Source organism: Filicampus tigris, chromosome 10, assembly GCF_054856515.1.
Source record: "Filicampus tigris isolate MCC_2025a chromosome 10, RoL_Ftig_1.0, whole genome shotgun sequence".
Lineage (NCBI taxonomy): Eukaryota > Metazoa > Chordata > Actinopteri > Syngnathiformes > Syngnathidae > Filicampus > Filicampus tigris.
Window position 1 is genome coordinate 20,134,936 of NC_141226.1, and position 20,995 is coordinate 20,155,930.

Consider the following 20,995-nt stretch of genomic DNA (forward strand, 5'->3'; position numbering starts at 1 on the left):
AGAAGTGGGGGATGGGGGGGGGGCTAAAAAAAAAGAATGAAAGAAAGAAATGATTCCCGGGCTCAATAAATTCATTTCTGCTTTCAATGAGACCAGCAACGTGGAAAAATTTTGCCTTTCAGGCCGGGATGAATGTATGTTTCAACCACACATTAAGCAGTATTAGCGGTCAGTGGAGTGTCTAATGTGACTATTTTTCACAGTGGCCAACACTGGCCGCGATTAGCATAATTAGCAGAGGCAAGCCTATACATATGGAAATGGAAAGTGCCTAAATGCCAGTCCCGGTGGAAATTTATGTGTGGTGGATAACACCGCTGGCACATCTGAATAGAATGTAAGTGAAACAGATTTTTTGTTGTTGTTGCTTTCTCCGTTTTCTACTGGAAACAGCTCATCGTCACTTATACATATTGCTTTTTTTTTTTTTTTTTTTTTTTTAATTCTCCAACTTTTACCAGTATATAATAGATAAGTATAAAACAGAGTAAGACAAAAAGCTCACACTGTATTTCTTTATGTAAGATAGCTAAGTGCCAGCTTTCCCCCATTTTTTTTTTTTTTTTTTTTTTTTGCGCCCCCTCCCAGCCTCCCATTACCACTCCCACAGTCGAGCCTGGCATTGTTTTACAGGCTGGGAACGTTTTGGTCCATTTGCTTTTTGTTGTCAGGAAGAGGGAAGAGGAAAAAAAAAAAAATACTCCCGCTTTATTTTATTCTGCTGTTTGTTGGGAAACATTTGAAAGAAATTGAAGGGTTGACTGACAACAAAAGGGTGGTACATTGGGAGTGGAGCGGCACTCTGGAGGGCCTGCCCATCTGCTCGGGGCAGCTCGGTTAAGGCTGTGTGGGGCAGCCCGGACCGGGCCGGTCCTGGTTCGAGTTTGGTCCAAGTGACAAACGGAATAAGAGGTTTGAAATGGGCAAAAAGTTGGACTTCCATCCATCCATCCAGCCATCCATTTTCCATTGTGCTTGTCCCTCATTAGGGTCAAGGTTGAGCCGGTGTCAATCCCAGCTGACTTTTGGGTTTGAGGCTTTGTACACTCTGGACGGGGGGGGGTCACCACATAGGGATGCTTCATTTCTTTTCACGTTCCCGCTCATGGAACAGTATGTATGCTCAAGAAATGGTAGTAAAAATATATAATTATATTTACAGTATAATTTACACAGATCTGATTGTCTGAATCGGATCGGCAGATATTTTACGGACAATCGGTGATGGGTTGGAATGTCAGAATTTGCAGATCGATACATGGCGTCATTGATCTGACCTCCAAAAATAAGACATTATAGTAAACGTAGTCGCATTCGCTCCAGTGGTTTTTGTGCTGCCGTCGTTAATAATTCAAGGTTTGTCTGTATATACAGTTGATTTTCTCCCCAATATTTATAAATAATTTGAGTGGAGTGGTCGTCGGGATTTGAATTAAAGACGACAAACCGAAAAGCCGACATCCAAACACACATAAGGATTACAAGGCGCATTGTCAATTTTTGAGAAAATTAAAGCATTTTAAGTGCACCTTATGGAAAATGACAAATAGCTAGAAATGACGTATACCGTATTTTTCGGTATACGTCATTTTTAGCTATTTGTGGGCCGGGCCGGTCGCAATCCTCCATGACTAGCAGAAACCAACCTTACAGTAAATAAACAAGTTCTTTAAATAATTACATAGCTTGGACCATCTTCTGATCAGATCGGTGATGTTTGTTTTTGTTAACTCGCCGATCGGCGATCGGCTCCAATATCCTGCTGTGTCCATGCTGTGCTAACGTTAGCATGATTCCTCTCAATACAACAATAGCATTGAAACAAGAGTTCACAGTACTTGATTAAGACCCCGAATGACAGAAATATGGTCAAGTAGCCACCCCCATACCCTTTTAGCATGGCACATATGCATAGCAGGTAAAAAAAAAAAAAAAAAGAGCCCACATGTCACTTTCAGCCCTCCTCTTCTCGGGTCTTCCTCCAGAACAGCGTGGGGCCTTTCAGGCCCCCCCCCCACTCCCCGTAATCCAGCTAATCTACCACACTGAACTTTGAAGGTGGCCTGGCCTGACCCAGCGTGGCCTGTACGCCACCAGAAGAGAATAGCATAGAATAGCTTTGCATCTGCTCTGCCCCGTAAAGCCTCGTATACATATTTCCCTCAGTTTGGGAAATCTAAGCTTTAAGGGGAAGGGAAGGGTCACGACGAGAGGAAATGACCGAGGTTGCCTGAGTCCAGCGTTTACGTCGGGCCACACACGCTCATCCAAACATTAGGTCTGTGCCACTCGGAGTCATGAAGCCAAGTCAGGGCTTGTTTTGACATTTCTCTTCACCTTCTCAGTGTTGTAACTCTTTGGTGGGGACGCTGAAAGACTGACAATGTTACTTCGAGGCAGGTTTTACAGCTTTTTTTTTTTTTTTTTAATTCCTCTTTAATCACGCTGCCGACCACGGGCTAACAGTTTAACTGCCCCTGTAGTAAAACAATCATCCACTTGGGTGTTGAAATTCTCAGCCTGCTCACTCAAAGGTTTTTTTTTTTTTTGCTTTTTAAAAGCCTCCGAGGAGAACATTTTCCAAGGAACGGTCCCTTTAAGGTTGCGGTCCACGGGTTGAGGGAGGGGGGCACCGCGGCGAAGAAAGACGAGAGGAGACTCAAAGAAAAGACAAGTGGTCCATCTGGGGCCGAGCAGGAGTGAGCGAGCGTGGCGGTTTGTGGAGTTGAGGTGTTTGGGGCCGGACCAGGGGAAAGAGCGAGCGAGCGAGCGAGTGAGAGAGAGAGAGCAAAAGAGGAGGCGAGAAGGGGAGAGAGAGGGCGGACCGGGCCGCCTGGGTGGTCCAGATGGGAGGAACGAGACACAAATAGCTATAATTTACTTCAGGAGGCCTGTAATTACAGAGCCAGAGTCTCTCTCGCCGAAGCCACCCAGTTCCTGTTGGGATCAAAACCCCGACGCCGTAGAGGTTAACATACGAAACGTCAAAAAAGGTTTTAACAGATGTCAGTGGAAGAGGTTTGTTCCACTTTGTCTTTACGCATTGGGAGGTGGCCGCAGGTCTCGTTAGTCATTAGAATCTTTTGGGGGGTTAATTAATCGCATCCTGAAGCAACTGAGGCATAAATATTGCTTCAATCCCAATTAGTTTGCTGTCTAAAGAAGGGAAATCTTTGAGATCATCTGTTAGGTCTCCACAATGGCGCAACTCCTACAGGCGACTTTATTCTGCTCGGTGCAGACTGAAGTTCAGAACATGCGGAAAGTGAGTCTCTCGTGTCGTCATATTTTTTGGGGGAAAAAAAAAACATTTAGGGTTGTTGTTGAAAATCTGTCTGGGATACTTCTGATTGAGACTCATTTGGGCAGATTCCCGAGTAGTAGTTATCAAAATACAAGCCCCAGATGGAATTCGCTCAAAATGTCTGCTTCAAAAAAAACGTTCTGTTTATTTGCAGCCATGTTTCTGTCAAGCTTTTTCGTGCATCCCATTACGATAAAGATGTCCGCCCAATTCCACGTTGATCACTGAAACTGTTGACAGGAGCTTTTTTTTGTTTTGATCTTTCAAGGGGGCACTACTGGTGGGTCGTTTTAGGGACCTCTACAATACAAACACATTTTAACTACACACATGCAAAAAGCGCTGAAGTTTTGAGCATAAAGAGGCCCCCCGAAAAAGATTACCGTTTTTTTCCGCACCGTAAGCAGCTACTTTTTTCCTGGGTTTTGAACCATGCGGCTTATATAAAGGTACGGCTATTCTCTGGATTTTTTTTTCCACTGCTAGGGGCACTCTAACCAGAATGAAAATCAAAACTAAGAAAAAAATCAATGAAAAGAAGAATACGTTACTTTTATCTTTAGCAGATAGAACAAGATAAGTACTGGTTATTTTCTCTTGGTTCTGTTCCATTTTAATCAGCAAAGTGTTAAAAGTTAGGAAAAAATCTGTTCAGCCACATACATGGACATTATAGTTCAAAATCATTCTGTAAATGCAGTAAAGATCAAATTTTTCAACATAGATAGGTGCAGCTTATAACCCAGTGCGGCTTACGTCTCGTTTTTTTTCATTATTTTTTAAAAAATACAGTGAATGCAGCTTATATAAAGGTACGACTTATAGTCCAAAAAATAGACATAATATTTCATCAGACCAATAATAAACCATTTCAAGATGGCCTTCGCACCACCGAAAAAGAGGCAATTTCACTGATAATATATGGATTAATAATAGATCCACTTCTCCCTGTGTGAGCACCAATTAGACCAAATGTGATCTGTGAGGAAATGACCTAAACTTTTACTGTTGCCGTTCTCTCCAAATGAAAACATCTATGTCAACATTGGGAGGAATGTCCATTTGGGGGGGGGGGGCTGCACTGAGCTCGACTGCAAATAAACGCGGTGATGTGATATCCTCCAGCCCCGCTCGCACCGAAGGTAATTAAAGCCTTGAAAGTGCGGCGTAGGAATATTGGAAGCTCCCGCCCCCAAACCCCAAGCCCCCCCACTCCCCGAGGTCCAACTTGATCTCACACGTCCTTCGTCGTTTGTTTTTTCTTTTGCTCCCCATCAATTACAGGCTGCATGGCATGGGGGAGGTGCACAGCACACTAGTGTACAGTCAACCCTCGTTTATTGCGCAGTTACGTTCCAGGTGCAAATCGGCACTATAGAGAGACCAAATCTGCGTGATGGGGAGACATAAACATACAAACACAACATGCAATTACTTTATACTCATAGGCTCAATATGGCACTACAATGGTGCGCAAATCTCACTCCGCGTTTAAGACTGTAGTCCACCTTTGGAAGGAGTTAAGCGATACATGTCCAGGATTGAGCGCAAAGCCGTGAAAGTGACTACAAGAGTGACAAGAGTTAGAATTAAGGAGGAGCTACTTTTCCCAAAGCTTCCCACATCCCCCCCACCCCAACAAACCCCCGCCCCCCTCAATCTCCTCCCGGCATTGTCATGGAGCGGGACCACGAGAGAGGGGCAGACGGGCCCTCTGTGATCCGGCGCGGCATGTTTCATGTCCACTTGGCACAGGCACAGATCCCCCCGGCTGGCAAACTCTTTTCAGGGCAACCTCCTGTAATTAGGAGGCTGCGGCGTATATAGCACACACACACACACACGTACACACACACACACAGCATTCCTCTTCCCCTCTTTCATCCCCTGCTCGTCTCGCACTCCTCTTCGTCGGCGTCTCTACGACACGGCGTCTTTAATCAAATCCATTTACTTGACTTTATTTGCCTTTTTGTCTTTCATCCTCAATTTCTGTGCGCATCAAACAGTCTAAAGTAAGCAGGCTACGAGGAAGCACCCATTGGACTACCTTTACTGTAAATCTGTCCATTTTTTATTGTACTTGTCTTTGTTTGGGTCCCAACTGACACACGCGCACACACACGCGCGGTATCGGTATCGGCCCGATACTGCCGATACCAGCCACTGATACGTAAGGCCAAAGAAAAATATCTGACAGAGCCCGAGTGGTTGGCACTACACTGAGGCGGTTTGACACATCGGCGAATCATCGTGTGTCAGAAAGAAAAGACTGTTTTTCACAATTACCTACAACTGTGCTCACTTATTTTTTGGGGGGGTATCAAAAGTGCTAGTGGTATTGGTGAGTACTTAAGAGTGAATATTATAATAAAGTGGTGCCTAGCATCCCTAATATACAGTATATATATATATGTTTTGTGTGTACGCCGTTGCAGCTTAGCCCTTAGCCTAGCATCTAAACCCCTTGCAAATGAACACTGGATAAAGATGATGATTTTTTTTTATGTATGTGAACTAGTCAATATCTGCCATGCTGAGTGGGATGGTGAAGGGATATGGGGGATTGGGGGCCTTTTTTTTTTTTTTTTTACAAACAGGGCACATCTGTTTCACAGAAGGAGCCAATGTGAAGCTGCATTAGTCATTTCTCTTGGCCAGACGCTGCCTTGTGTGAAGTGCCTTCAAAACCAACACTGGCGAGGGCCAAGGGCGTTGCTCGATACACACGTGTGTGCGTGTGTGTTCATGTGCAAAATATATGAACACGCTTTTGTCCAATAGGGCCAAATGTGTAACATTGATGGATGCCTGCGGTGATGTGTGAATCCAAAAGACGGATTGTTTATTTAAAGTATCCTTTTTTTTTTTTTAAAGCTGGTAGCCGGGTGAGCCAGGAGCTTCGCTACACCAGGGAGAAGCAAGGCGAGGAGTCCATATTTACCTCACAGATGCTCATTCAGACCCCCAAAGAAGAGGGCACCGACATTCTTACACAGGAGGCATTGCTGGTGCACATGGAAGCCGCACTGTCTGCCAGCAAGGTGCAGGTGTCACTGTTTGGAAAGTAAGTGGAGATCTTTGTGAGCCGTATCTTTTGTTTGGTTTGATATAAATAGTTGATTTTAATTGTTTTTGTTTGCTTTCATAGGTCATGGGATCTCAACAAAATATGCTTTAAATCTGGAGTCCCCATCATTGAAAATGTCATGATTGAAAGGGTAAGTAATTATTATTTTGTTCAGTTTAATACTGTATTTCCACTTTATGTGAATGTCATTTTTGCTGTTTCCCATTCCCAGATGATTGACAAGTTATTCCCTTGTATGATAATCACCCCATTGGACTGTTTTTGGGAAGGGGCCAAGCTACAGGGAGGGTCCGCCTATTTACCGTAAGTGTTGGGCTACTCAAGCCCATGATGTTTTCAACACAGTTTTTAATAATCTCTGTTTGTAATAGACAGTTATTCAATAGTACATTTGAGGGAAAGCATCTTTTAGACAAAATTTTATATCTTAGTAAAGTTGATTTCTTTGTCAATTTTATACGTGCATTTATGTGCATACATTGCCTTAGCCAACACTGCTAAAGTTGTCTCGTTGCTGAACAGGCCTTTTTCAACACAGCAACAGGTTGCTAAGATGGTAAAATGTGCAATTATGTATCAGTCATTTACAGTAATGACCTACTTCACCTAAAAATGGGACCAAATATATTACCCAATAAGAGCTAACAACTATGCTGCCAAAGTTAGCTCATAGTCGCCAACCTCCCAAGAAAATCTTTTGAAGTTGCTGAGACAATATGAAAATAGGCATATCAAACATTTTATTTACACATTTACATGCATTACACCGCTTACTAGATTGTTAGCTCACGCCCACTAGCCTTGCTTGAAGTAAAAAGGGCTAACCCAGACTTTTTCGTGACATGAGGATGTTGCTAAGACAATATAATGTTTATTATGCTGTCACTTCATAATCTTTATTTCTGGCTCATTTTTATGTACACGAATACATACACCGGGAAACTGGCTACTATCTTAAACCCGCTATCCGGCCAAAGTTAGCTTGTAGCCTAGCTAATGTAGTAGCTACCGGTAGTTAGTTTTTTCCTCACAGCAATACAGGGCCATACACTTTCAAATTTAATTTCTCAATTGCTTTCCATCGCAATTCTATTTTGATGAGCGATGTAACCAGGTAATTGGATGTTAGCTGACACTCGCTAGCCTGCCAAAGTTAGCCCCTAGCTGGTTAGCCCAATGTTTTCATCCATTTGTCATCATACAGACAGTAAAAGGTGTATTTTGCTCAAATGTAGCTGTAACTCACATACAGTATGTATACATGTAATTAAGAAGCAACGGGAGCTACGTCTGATAGCATGGTAGTTGGCAGGTAGTAGTTTTTTTCGTGAAGCCTCGCTGCCATGTTTAGACAGTTTCTGGAGATGTCATTGCAGACTTTTGGGATGTGGGTGGTTGTTCATAACTTTTACCGCACACTGTATGGAAAGATACAGTCAGTGGGTGCTTTGACTGACAGCAGCGGTCAGTAATAGAGTTCTTTTAGGGCCCGGGGTTGTTGTAGTTTAGGGGTGTCCTGACAGGGAAATTCAAAAAGAGAAAGTGAGGTGGGCGAGGGAGAGATGGTGGACTCGTAGAGAGAAGGAAGGCGGGGTGGTGGTGGCAAGGGAGCCCTTTGGGTCAGACAATGGTAAGCATTCTTTCAGTTTACGAGTGAGTGTCCATCAGTGCAGGGGCCCCGGTGGAGGGAGGGAGGTCGGGTTGTGAGTTGGGGGTGCCCCGGCTTTGTCAGCTCGCGGCTAACACTCACCATTCTCATGGTAATGCCCCCGCGCCCCAAGTTGTCCAACAAATAAAATGGGCCGCATTCAAACCTCAAGTCCCTCGAGAAAGACAGAGAGGCAACAAGACGGTTAACAGTGCAGTCTGAGTTTTTTTTTTTTTTTTTTTTTTACCCCCTTCTCCAAAAGTTCTCCAGAGCCAGAAGTGATATTTCAATTGAGCGCTTCATTTATAAAAGAGACTATACGGCTGAGCTTTCTTTGCAAATTTGTTTATGTTCCCGTCAAGGGCCGACATTGTTATGTTCTCCCACTCCACTCGAGAGGGCCAAGTGCTCTGAATGTGCCGCATTCTGCCTCCTCGGCATCTGTTGTTATTTATTTATTATTAATTGTTGTTGCGGGCAGGAATTGAGGATGTGGAGCGCGGTGTCGGTTGTTCACTTCAGCTAAAAACACACAAAAAAGGGAGTGGGAGAAAGAAGAGTGAGAGAGAAAAAAATGCGAGAACAAAAAGCTGCAATCGATGAAAAAACAAAAAGGGGCCATGCTATATCCAGTCATTGAGTATCTCGAGCCTCTTTTACAACACACATTTTGGGGCTATAATGCAGAAACGGCACTGACACAGAATAGGGATCAAACAGGTAATATTCTGAGGTTGAATCGAACTGAATGTTAGCACATTTTTTAAAATAATACTTTGGGAATTCTCTGGAACATTAGGAAACACAACATTGTCTTAAAAGTAGAACTATCACACAAACTGGCCTAACCGAATAATTTAGAAATTGACGGAATTTTTGAAAGTGAGCAGATGAGAATGCATTGTGAAAATTAAAAACAATTTAAAAGGTCAAAATGGAAACTAATTCAAGATTGAACCCATGTGGGGAGTTGACACAATGTAAATGCAAATGTGTTAACATAAATCAAAAGTTAAATACAACAGAACTGTTCTTGACAAGTGTACCACTACTGGTACTAGTAGCGTGCTTTGATAAGTCACCGCTTTAAGACAGACAAGGTGTTATTGGGATGTGAATTTAACAGCACTGAATTCTCCCGCCCTGTCGTGTTGAAAGCTATTGTCGCTATCCGACAAGTAAGTCCCACCGGATTGATTGTGGAATGCTTTGTTGCTGAGTAAACGCAACGCCTAGTTGCATCGAAACACTGATGCATTGCTTTTGGTGTAAAAGTGTCAAGTTTTCGAGAGATTCTTCCCAGAATGTAAGGGAAGCAAGCTAGTTAAGATCAGCGTTGAATTGAACTTTTGACTGTATTCTTACCTCTCTGTACGTAGGTGAAACATATCAAGATGTTTGGGAGGCAGAGGTAATTGTTCTGACTTGGTGCAGGGCATTGAGGAATGGAAGCCACCATGCCTTCCCCCTTGGGCATTGTGGCGGTGTGAAATGGGATAATAAAGGCCATTTCATCCTGTATCTGCCGAGGGGAGGGGAGCGTTCAAGCGGACTGAAAGAGTTTTTCCTTAAACAGAGTGCACAAAGCGTTTGGTTTTATAGCTCTTCGGATGTGTTTGGGTTTGGTGTTGATCATCAGTGGTTGCTCCGCAGGGGTATGCCAGACATCCAGTGGATGAATCTGGATCCAGTCAAGCTCATGGAGGAACTGAGTCAGTTCACGTCCCTGGAAGGATTTAAGGAGATGTTGGACAAAGCCCAGGTGGGATTCCGCTTTACTCATTAAAACTCATTCAGTGCCAGCCATTTTCAGACCCTCCTTTACTCAACCACATGTAAAAAAAAAACATAGTACAAATACATAAAGACATACCTTAAATGCCTGGATTCTTAAAAAAAAAAAAACATAAAAAAACGTCCTTGGCATTGGATGAGGATATGGATTCCTGTGACTGGTTCGATGAATTGACCCTTTTTGTGCGATTTTGCAGGTGGGCCACGCCTACATGAACCGACCTTGTCTGGACCCATCAGATCCCGACTGCCCTCTCAGTGCTCCCAACAAAGAACAATTCGAAGTATGGATGCGCCCAACACATTATTCACCGAGAGGGATTACCGTAGACCGTCCAAGTGGCTCACCATGTTTCTTTGACCCTTGTAGTCTCCTGACATCGCCGGACGCCTCCAAGGCGGTTGCCACGGTTTTAGCCGGAAGTTTATGCACTGGCAGGAGGAGTTGATCCTAGGAGGGCGCGTGAAGAACACCCAGGATGCTCTGATGAGGTAAGGAGTTGTTCTTTTTCGCCGCAGGTGCGCACGCGCAGCAGCTGTCCCGTCAACCCCATAATAACCCCAGAAGACAAACATGCTTGGAATGCCTCGAAACCAAGTGGGATCGCTTTGCTGTGTGACTTGTAGTCAAATTGACAATGTCTTACTGTCACATACACTCCAAAATAGTTGGGTTAAAATTAACGCAATTTGGGGTAAAAAAAAAAAAGGGCGACTCCACAAATTGGGTCAATTTGACCCGCATTCTTGCATTGTTTTGTAAAAATTAGCACAATTATTTTATTTTGTTTTTGTACAAAACTGCCCATTTTTGGGAAAGTTGGGTCAAATTGACCCAAGTAGTGGATCGGCCCTTTTTTGCCCCAAAATTGTGTTATTTTCAACCCAACTGTTTTTAAAGTGTGCAGTAGAGGGTAATGCCGTCACCTGTGGGCAAGGAGAGCCACGATCGGTGATACACTTTCAGACGTTTTTTTGCTTCTTGGTCATTCGATTTTTCGAATGTAAAATATTTGCCTTGGCTCACTAAGGGATGGGAAACACTGACGACTGTAAAATAATCTTTGTTGGTTTTTTTTAAAGCCTGTCTGTCAAAAAGACACTCTCCCTTTTCTTTCTTTACTTTGACTTGCGCTGGACTTGAAAAGCACGCTGACCGCATTGGGTTCGGTCCCAGAATGCGACCCACGCGATTCGTGAATGAAAGGATTCCCGTCCCATTGGCGAGAGAGTCACACTCTCGCATTTGATTTACAATCATTTTTCGAGGAGCGCCGCCGCTCGCCGAGCTCGTGCCAAGAAAACCTTTTTTGTCGTCTGGGAAGGCGGCCCAGACAGCGGCAGACTGACCAGATAGCACTAACACCTGCTTTTCTAGAAGCACTAGTAAACATCAGAGACAATCACGTGGCTAAATTTCATGTATTGTGCTGTTTTTTTTGTTGTTTTTTTTCTCTCTCTGCAGCGCTGAGGCTCTTCAAACCATGTTCCTTTTGATGAGCCCTAAGCAGCTGTATGAGCACTTTAAAGATGACTACGAGATCCACGACATCAACTGGAATGAAGAGAAGGCTACGGCCATTCTGGAGTCGTGGCAACGGAAGTTTGTGGAGGTAGGAACGATTTTTTTTAGACGACTCCTAATTGTCCTTTTGGTGTGAACGTGAGTGTGAATGCTTGTTGGTCTATATGTGCCCTGCGATTGGTGTCCCCCAGCTCCTCTTTGACTCTATTGAGAAGAAGCAGTCTAAAAAATGGATCGACTTTTCTCTTTGCCCCCCCCCCCAAAGATTTTGGTTGAACTCAAAATGATATAACTTGTTTGGACTTTGGAGGTACCACAGAAACTCCAAACAAGTGACCCGTTTTTTTTTTTTGTTTTTTTTTTTGGAGATGGACTTCAAACCACAGTAGCGTTCGTGTAAACGCAGGCCTCACTGCAGTCATACAATGAGGCGATATTTCCGTGTTCTTACGCACACTCTCACTCGTGTTGGAATTCCGTCAACTTCCTTGTAAGCAAATCGCGGAGCAGTATGCGCGTGCGTGCGTGCGTGTGTGTGTGTGTGTGTGGCAGGCCAATCATCTCTCACTGTCAGAGCCCTCGTTATGGGAACAAGCTGTTGCTGTGATAGCTGACACCGACCACTGCGGGGCTAAACGGAGAGTGTGGGAGGGCGAACGAATGACGAAGAAATAACGCGCTATCCCAGAGTGAAACCGGCCCAAAACAGAGGGCAACAAACAACAAATGGAGTTAAAATTGCAATGGTGATGATATGTCATCAAAAAAAAAAAAAAAAAAGCTGAGTGGCGTTGATGGCAGCAGCCTCCTGAGTCATGTGATCCCCATTCCTTTCACCTTTGACACTGCAACCTCTGGCATCTGTGCTCATTACTCCTCGGTTGTCATACGTACACGCACTAGCACATGTGAAAACACACGCATGCGTGTTCTCTTTCAAAGAGGCTTTTTCAGTTTGGGGGGGGGGGGGGGTGCTCTTAAATACGGCCGTGTTGAAAGCGACATGCAAGCACCGAGGGCGCTGCGCTCTTTCATGTTAAATAAACAACGCGCAGAATGTACGTCGCGTCCAGCTCTGCGGTTTTCCTTCTTATGTCTGAAGCTAATAGCGTTTGGACAGGCCGACGTGAGCCAAACACCAGATTTGGAAGCACTTTACGTGGGCTTGCGCTGATTTATCGCTGTTTATCCCTCAGGTGGTCCACCAGAGTATCCCGTCTAACTCCAGCCAGTCCATCCACGCCTTCTCCACCACCACACTCAACGACATCATGAAGTCCTTCTCCGATGTCAGCGTCCTACGGGTGGCCGGGGGCTACCTGCTCATGGTGAGCGTAGCAATTGATTTCGCCATCAATTCGGACTCAACTAAAACCGCGGCAATCCGCGGGATTACTGAAGATTTGACACACGTGTGTTTCTCCCCAGCTGGCGTACGCGTGCGTGACCATGCTGAGGTGGGACTGCGCCAAGTCCCAGGGGGCCGTGGGACTGGCCGGCGTGCTGCTGGTGGCTCTGTCGGTCGCTGCGGGGTTGGGTCTCTGCTCCCTGCTGGGACTCTCATTCAACGCCGCCACCACTCAGGTAACCAAAAAGACAACTACGGCTTTATTCAACAGCAAAGAGGGGCCGCGGCGTGCCTTTAGATGTCAGTGGCGGGGCCGTGGGTTTCGTACGTCGGTCTTCAATGTGGACTTAATCCACCACGTAAAATACTGTCGCAATTGTCATGTTGTAATTATAGAAACCACCCATGGGATACAAAAAGTCGATACAACCCAATTTTGCCACGCATATCACGTAGAGTAGTTCAGAAATATTTGAATGTAGGTTGTAAATGTAAGTCAGTTCTTCTAATATTGTTAAAGAGGATGTCAACCCAAACTGATTTTTTTCAAGAATACGTTCTATGCAAGCCCACAAGGCATTCTGATAAATATTGCGGAATAAGAGATAATCTACCCATTTCGGCAATTTTGTCAGTACTTTCGACTGAAAATGACATCGCAGTTGCTCAGGGCTCAGGTAACGACCAATCACAGCTCACCTGCTTTCTGAAGATGAGCCATGATTGGTCGTTATCTGAGCCCTGAGCAGCTGTGATGTCGTTTTCAGTCGACAAAATGGCCGCCCTCTGAGATGGCTAAAAACAGGTGAATTTTGCTGCGTAATCATCTTCCACAAACGTTTTTTTAATCAGACGTTAAAACGTTTTTGTTTCAACTAGTGGGCCTATTCTTGAAAAAAAAAATGTTTGAGTTGACTTTCCTTTGAGGCCTTCTTGTTCAATGTACTCCGTTTTGATGCCGACCACTCTCTCAGACCCTTTGTGTTTCTCATCTCAGGTGCTTCCCTTCCTGGCACTTGGAATTGGAGTGGATGACATGTTTCTTTTGGCTCACTCCTTCACAGAGGCCGGGAGTAACATTCCCTTTAAGGTACCTTCCCTTTCCAATTCTCTTCTCTCCTTCTTTCGTTCTCCTCTAAGATGTGTTCCCTCCCAGGAGCGGACCGGAGACTGCTTGCGTCGCACGGGCACCAGCGTGGCTCTGACTTCCATCAACAACATGATCGCCTTCTTCATGGCCGCCCTCGTGCCCATCCCGGCCCTGCGAGCTTTCTCCTTGCAGGTATCCGGTTTCTGTTGTATTTTTTATTTTTTTTCCCCCCCGTGCAAAGAAATCAACAATTGCGCCGCGAGAGCCCCGCGCCTCCTTTGAAAATGAAAGGGATAACTTAAGAGAGGTGACATTTATTCAGAGCAGGGGAAAGCCTTTGTTCCCATTTTTTATGGCCACTGCACCAACAGCGCCGACTCTTTTTTTTTTTTTTTTCTTTCTCTGAACGTGTGTATGTGCGCAATGTAGAAGAGTCAGAGCAAAGCAGTGAGGAGACAGAGAGAAGTGGAGGGGAGCTCTCAGATCCGTATATCACTTGGGCCGTCGAGGCGCTTTGCTCTGATCTGTGACTTAACTGTGGGTGGTCCGCAACACACAAATACACACTCGCGCTAGTACACACGGGGCAAACCGCAGCCAGTCAGGACGTCAGCTCCGGGGGGGGGGGGGGGGGGCTGCAACAAGGGGCCGCTGAAGGCTGATGGTTTAGCTCAGACTCGCAGCATATTAGTGCTGTCAAGCGCTTACATTTTTGAAACGAATTAATCTGAAAATGTTCCATAATTGATCGCGATTAATCGTATTTTTCTACTCCGATTTTTTGCGAAGCTTGGAATAGATATGCACTTGAGTAAAATCTTAGAATTAATGTGAAAATAAATGGAAATTCTATTCAAAGGCTGTTCTAAAAGCTTTTTTTATCCTTTATACAACTGTTGAACGAAAGACTTACAACTAATATGGTATTTGAATTTGGCAAAGTGCGCAAATTAGTTTGGATTTCTCCAATGAGCCATTGAGCAACTTTTTAAAGTAAAACTACGTAAAAGTCCGTCTTTGCAACAGTGATTCTCCTCTAAGTTTGGCTGCAAGGAGTTAACTGGGTTAATTTTTTATTTTTTTTAGCATATTATAAAGTTTAAATGTATATGTATATATATATATATACATATATATATATATATATATATATATATATATATAGAGAGAGAGGGAGAGAGAGAGAGGGAGAATTTTTTTTCTGGCCTGTTTAAAAAAAATGACCTCACGCCTCCTAACTCAGAGTGTCTGTAATTTCACATGACGATCTCTCGTCAATCTCCTTTTGTTTCTTCCTTCCTTCCAGGCGGCCATCGTGGTGGTGTTTAACTTCGCCATGGTGCTGCTCATCTTCCCCGCCATACTGAGCTTGGACCTCCACCGGCGCGAGGACAAGCGCTTGGACGTCCTGTGCTGCCTGTACAGCCCGTGCGCCGACCGCGTCATCCACCTGTCCCCGCACGAGCTGTCGGACGGCGGCGAGCAGAGCCAGGCGCCGGCCTCGCATCCGCACCAGTACGCCGCGGGCTCCACCATCACCACCAGTACGCAGATCACCACCACGGTGCAGGCCTTCACGCAGTGCGACGCCGCCGGGCAGCACATCGTCACCATCCTGCCGCCAACTTCTCAAATCTCCACCAGCCCGACTTCCATCATCCTGTGTCCCACTTCGCATTCGCAAGGTAAGTGGATTCAAAACATGACGGTGAGCCGCTGTTAATTACTCGCGAACCGTTGTAACAGTTGCCGCGTTTGCCTCGTCCAGCTATCGCGCCTACACCCAGCACCCCCGTTCAGGATCCCTACGGCTCGCAGCTCTTCACCCCGACCTCCAGCTCCACCCGGGACCTCCTCGCTCAGGTGGAGGAGTCCAAATTGGGCAAGAAGTGCGTCCCGCTCCCGTTCCTTCACTGGAACCTGTCCCACTTTGCTCGGGAGAAATACGCCCCGCTTCTCCTCAAGCCCAAGAGCAAAGCCATCGTGGTCATCCTCTTCCTGGGCCTCCTGGGCCTCAGCTTGTACGGGACCACCATGGTGCACGACGGCCTCTACCTGACCGACATTGTGCCGCGCGACACCAAGGAATACGACTTCATCGACGCCCAGTTCAAATATTTTTCCTTCTACAACATGTATCTGGTTACAATGGACGGATTCGATTACGCCCGCTCTCAGAGACTTTTGATCCAGCTGCACAACGCCTTCAACTCTGTCAGATTCGTGGTCCGAGACAGCGACGGCAAACTGCCTCGCATGTGGCTGCACTACTTCCAGGACTGGCTCAGAGGTACTTTATTTATTTATTTTATTTTATTTATAGATTTTTTTTTTTTTGTGAATACTGATTTGTTTATCCGTGCCCTGTGATTGGCTGCTGGCAATCAGTCCAGGGTGAACCCCAAAAGTCAGTCGCGAGCCTTCAGCACACCTGTGACCAAATACAGAAAATCGCTTTAGAACATGGATGGATGGAATCAGACAATAGCGTGATAGTGATGTCATTTGCTGTGTGGGGGGGCGGGGAATAGGCCGACAGTTTTTTTTTTCAGGTGTACTACAGCCAGGAGTGAATGACTGAGCGTTGCAGTGATGTGGGGGTTGGGTGCGAAGGGTGAGTGAAAGTTCAGTCGCGCGGTTTACCCCCATCCACCTGGGCTCAGGGGTGGAGCAGTAGACAGATTGGGGTGGGGTCGGAGGTTATCTTTTGCATGTGCGTGTGCGTCCTCAGGCTAGGACATGTCAGAGGCCCAGTCAGGAGGAAGTAATAGCTAACAGGTCAATCAAAGCCAGCTGTCCAAAACGAGACTGAAACCGAAACTCGATATTGCACCTTTTTTTTTTTTTTTTGTACACCCACACTCAAAGGCTGCTCATATAGTTTCGCCGAAGCAGAAATAAAACGACAAATGACAAGCGCGGTAATCTTTTCACGTCCCTTTTTACAGGTCTTCAGGCTGCTTTCGACGCAGACTGGCTGGCGGGTAGGATCACCTCGGAGAGCTACCGGAACGGCACCGAGGACGGCGCCCTGGCCTACAAACTCCTCATCCAGACCGGCTCCAAGAAAGAACCTTTTAACTACAGCCAAGTAAGAGGAGGCGTATCTTCTGCGTTGCGCGACCTCTGCTTGGCGTCCCATCTGACAAAATCGTCCTTTTGTAGCTGACTTCTCGTCGGCTGGTGGATGCTGAGGGTCTCATCCCCCCTGAGGTGTTCTATATTTACCTGACGGTGTGGGTCAGTAACGATCCTCTGGGCTACGCCGCCTCTCAGGCCAACTTTTATCCGCATCCTAGAGAGTGGATCCACGACAAGTACGACACCACAGGGGAGAACCTGCGCAGTAAGTCTTCAAGACTCCTCCTATTTTACAGTCTTGTTTCCCAATGGCTAGCCAATTTTAGTACACAAACTATTATCATATCGACACTCACATTCACATCTATCAATTTAGTTTGATTAAAAAAAAACATTTTTTTTAAACGTGCATACTAGGAGACAGTTCAAATAGAACCTGATGCCTATTCCTCCATGCGAGGTCATACATGCATGACTGAACACGCATTTAAATCATGCAACTGGCACCTCAAAGTGATAATAATAATACGTCGGATTGCGCCGTCTGACCGATGTAGCGAACACCGTCGTAACATTGCATCCCGTCGGGAAGCGTCTGATGGGCGTTTCACCGCGTTGAATCGGCGTCGTAAGTCCTGACATTTGGTCACTCTGATTGGCTGTTAGCTAGCGCATCAGCGCGCGGGCCATAGAACAGGAAGTGACGAATGAGGATAAACAGCAAGCGACGGAAAGCCTGGAAAGTACGAGAGCGAGGGTTGACAATGTAAGTTTTGCGCGATACTGCGTCAAGAGCGTGAGGTTTTGCTTCACGTGGGAGTTCATCGTGGGCGAAAAATATTGCGTAATGCATTGTTTACGTTTTTATATTGCGCATCCGCCTAACAGCTTTCTGGTTGGCTTTTTCTAAACATAAGGAATAGCGACTACCGCCGCCGATGGTATGGAGGGGCATTGCAAGTTATTTTATTGGTCAGGGTCGCTGTCTGTCGTTGCGGTGCATTTTTGTCATTTTTTCCAGAGTGACGTGCCGACAGTCGGCCCGACGTCACAGGGGGTAGACGTCGGTCACAGTTGGCCGACGTCGGATTGGTCTATCTAGGCCTTTTATCCTCATGCTAAAATAGAAGATTATGTGATGTTTTAATTCACATTCACATTGTTGTGAATGTGAATTCTTGTGAAGTGCGACGGCAGATATTTTTATAATATAGATCTCAATCCCCGATTGTCCCTCACATCCTGCCCTCCTTTTCGTCCTTGCAGTTCCGGCCGCAGAGCCCCTGGAGTTCGCTCAGTTCCCGTACTACCTGAACGGGCTGCGGCAAGCCGGCGACTTCGTGGAAGCCATCGAGAGCGTGCGGGCCATCTGCGACGAGTTCAGCCGCAAAGGCGTGTTCAACTACCCCAACGGATACCCGTTCCTGTTCTGGGAGCAGTACATAGGCCTCAGACATTGGTTCCTCCTGGCCATCAGCGTGGTGCTGGCGTGCACCTTCCTGGTGTGCGCGCTGCTTCTGCTCAACCCGTGGACCGCCGGCATCATTGTGAGTCCACTTCCCCGTCGTCGTTTTCCAGCGCAACTACACGACGAGCCCCCTTTTCCGCCCGCTCGTCCTCCTCCCCACTTTGCTCTCAACCCGCTCGGCACAGCTCAATCACGTCGTCCAACGAGGGGGGTGGGGGGTGGGGGGGGGGCCTTTGGCGCTGCGGAGGGCCGGTGCGCACACACATATGCCGGACCTTTGTCATTCTAATGTAGGCTGGCCCGGCCTTAGAAAAGGGAATGCAAAGGAGCCAGAAAGACTTTGCCCTCCCAAAGGCTCTACCTCCAACTCCATCACCGCTTTTGTCAGAGGGAGAACGAGAGGCTCGCGGACAGGACGGATCTGCCCAGTCGCGACCTTGGCCCGCTCGACCCATCCATCAGAGAGATGTGTGAGCCAGAAAAAGAGAGACGGGCTTGAGTTGTTAGAAAACGTTTCACACACAAGCTGGTGCCCACCCCGCGCCCCCGGCAAACGCATGTCCGCAGCCGGTGGAGGGGGTGGGCTGGACCACAACAACAGTTGCGGCTTCTGCTGGAATGTGTTTAATTGGACTGAGATCAGACACACACACACACATACGTGCGCGCGTAGTCTCCATGCATCCCGCCCGCCTTTGGAAGCCTGTATGTGGTCGAGCAGTAAAACGGCTTTTATCATTTTGCAATTTAACCGTGCCCCTGCGAGGAGGCCCCGCCGGGATCAAAAGCGCTCAGGAACTGCCTTCTGGTCTAGGCTTGCACCAGCGGGGGTGTCGTTTATTTACCCCTCGTAGTCCAGTATACCACCGATAAGGGGATTTTATATCAAGAACATTTTTTATATAATAATTTTACCCCTTCTACAATACTTAATGGAGTGACTGTGGACATGGGGGTGCCTTTAAGAGGCGGGGCTTGGTGGGGTTTGCGCCTGTTGGTGAGCGTCCGGGCGTGAGCTGTAGCCGGCAGCAGCTCCGGTGTGTGTCGTCTGAAAAGTGCATCTAAAAAAAATCGTCGGCGCCCTACGCAATATCAGCAAGCCGAGCCGCGCTACTTTCACTCGCAGACAGTTAAACATGAGGGGAGCTATTGTCTCACTTTCTGTCAATCATTACGAGCACCTCCGTGGGAGGGGAAGCGAGAAGCATGGCGGGATGGAGAAGTTTTAGCCCCGGGGTGGGTAATTTGATGCCACAGCAGCGAGACCCCGAGGTCAAAGATTGTGTGGGGTGAAAAGGCAAAGGAGCTCAACTGAGTCCCTCACGTCAACTTTAATTTTCACGCCGTCTTGCTTCCATTCTTTCACGGGGCAATTTCCTTCAACAAAGCACCCCGTTTTTTGTGTGTCTTCAGGTGTTCATCCTGGCCATGATGACGGTGGAGCTGTTCGGCATCATGGGCTTGATCGGCATCAAGCTGAGCGCCATCCCCGTGGTCATCCTCATCGCCTCGGTGGGCATCGGCGTGGAGTTCACTGTTCACATTGCGCTGGTGAGTCCACGCCAGAAGAATTTTGCCGCGCGGCGGACTCGCGGTCAGCACATCCGCCTCACGGTTCCCCAGTTGCCGTTCTAAGGCTGTGTTCAGTGTACCAGACCAAAAACAGAAAAAGACACAGATTGCTGATTTCCCCAATTTTCAATCAAGGAAATTTTCCATGCAGTGCCCATCCCACCTTGAAATCAGCTCACATCACATGTAGGATACCCTCCTGTGGCTCTACACACAGCCCCCCCCCCCCCCCCCAAAAAAATAAAACAAATCCAGGAATTCCGACAAGTGCCAAGCTTCGCCACCACAAGCGCGAGTTCTGTGCGATCGGCAAGATTTCCAACTCATTTCTCCTTTCCACCTTCGCCCCCTCCCCCACTTTTCTGCGGCAGGGTTTCCTGACAGCCATTGGCAGCAGAAACAAGCGCTCGGCCGTGGCTCTGGAGCACATGTTTGCCCCGGTGGTCGACGGCGCCATTTCCACCCTGCTGGGCGTTCTCATGCTGGCGGGCTCCGAGTTTGACTTCATTATGAGGTGAGATGCAAGCGTGTGCGGGTCTGAGACGGCCAATGTACTCGCAGATAGAAGTACAGATAGTTGAGTACGAAAAAAAAAGTGAAGTCCTGATTCAGCCGAGTAGAAAGTGAAAAGTAGAGACTGAAATGTACTTAAAGACTTTGAATATTTAGGGGGGATTAACAATACATTTGTTTTCACTTCACGTGGACTTGAAAGAGGAAGTCAATGCAAAAATCTATGGAGCCCCATTAGTCCAAACACGACATTCTGATTGATATTGTGTTTGTGGAATATGAGTTAAGGGGAAATCCCATACCCAAACGTTGTTTTTTTTCAAGAATACGTTGTATGCAGGCCCACTCGCTGACCATCACAGCTCACCTGTTTTCTGAAGCTGAGCCACGATAGGTTGTTACCTGAGCAACTGTGATGTCATTTTCAGTCGACAGAAGTGACAAAATGGCCGCCCCCGAGAATGCTAAAAGCGGGTGGATTTTGCCGCTTAACTGATATCCCGCACACGCAATATTAATCAGAATGTCACGTCTAGACCAGTGAAGGCGCATCGAACATAT

General features: G+C 46.6%; 1 protein-coding gene across 1 annotated transcript in view; it reads left to right on the forward strand.

Moving 5' to 3' along the window:
* Positions 1–20,995, forward strand: part of ptch2 (patched 2) — a 38,525-nt gene that overhangs the window by 10,433 nt on the left and 7,097 nt on the right. The window contains exons 3-20 of the mRNA XM_086043275.1: positions 6,182–6,371; positions 6,456–6,525; positions 6,607–6,698; positions 9,697–9,805; positions 10,035–10,121; positions 10,208–10,329; positions 11,303–11,450; positions 12,559–12,690; positions 12,791–12,946; positions 13,708–13,800; positions 13,867–13,992; positions 15,107–15,485; positions 15,569–16,090; positions 16,749–16,891; positions 16,966–17,146; positions 18,148–18,428; positions 19,763–19,900; positions 20,293–20,435. Of these exons, the coding sequence (XP_085899401.1) occupies positions 6,182–6,371; positions 6,456–6,525; positions 6,607–6,698; positions 9,697–9,805; positions 10,035–10,121; positions 10,208–10,329; positions 11,303–11,450; positions 12,559–12,690; positions 12,791–12,946; positions 13,708–13,800; positions 13,867–13,992; positions 15,107–15,485; positions 15,569–16,090; positions 16,749–16,891; positions 16,966–17,146; positions 18,148–18,428; positions 19,763–19,900; positions 20,293–20,435 (3,112 nt within the window). The remainder of the gene's footprint in view (positions 1–6,181; positions 6,372–6,455; positions 6,526–6,606; positions 6,699–9,696; positions 9,806–10,034; positions 10,122–10,207; positions 10,330–11,302; positions 11,451–12,558; positions 12,691–12,790; positions 12,947–13,707; positions 13,801–13,866; positions 13,993–15,106; positions 15,486–15,568; positions 16,091–16,748; positions 16,892–16,965; positions 17,147–18,147; positions 18,429–19,762; positions 19,901–20,292; positions 20,436–20,995) is intronic.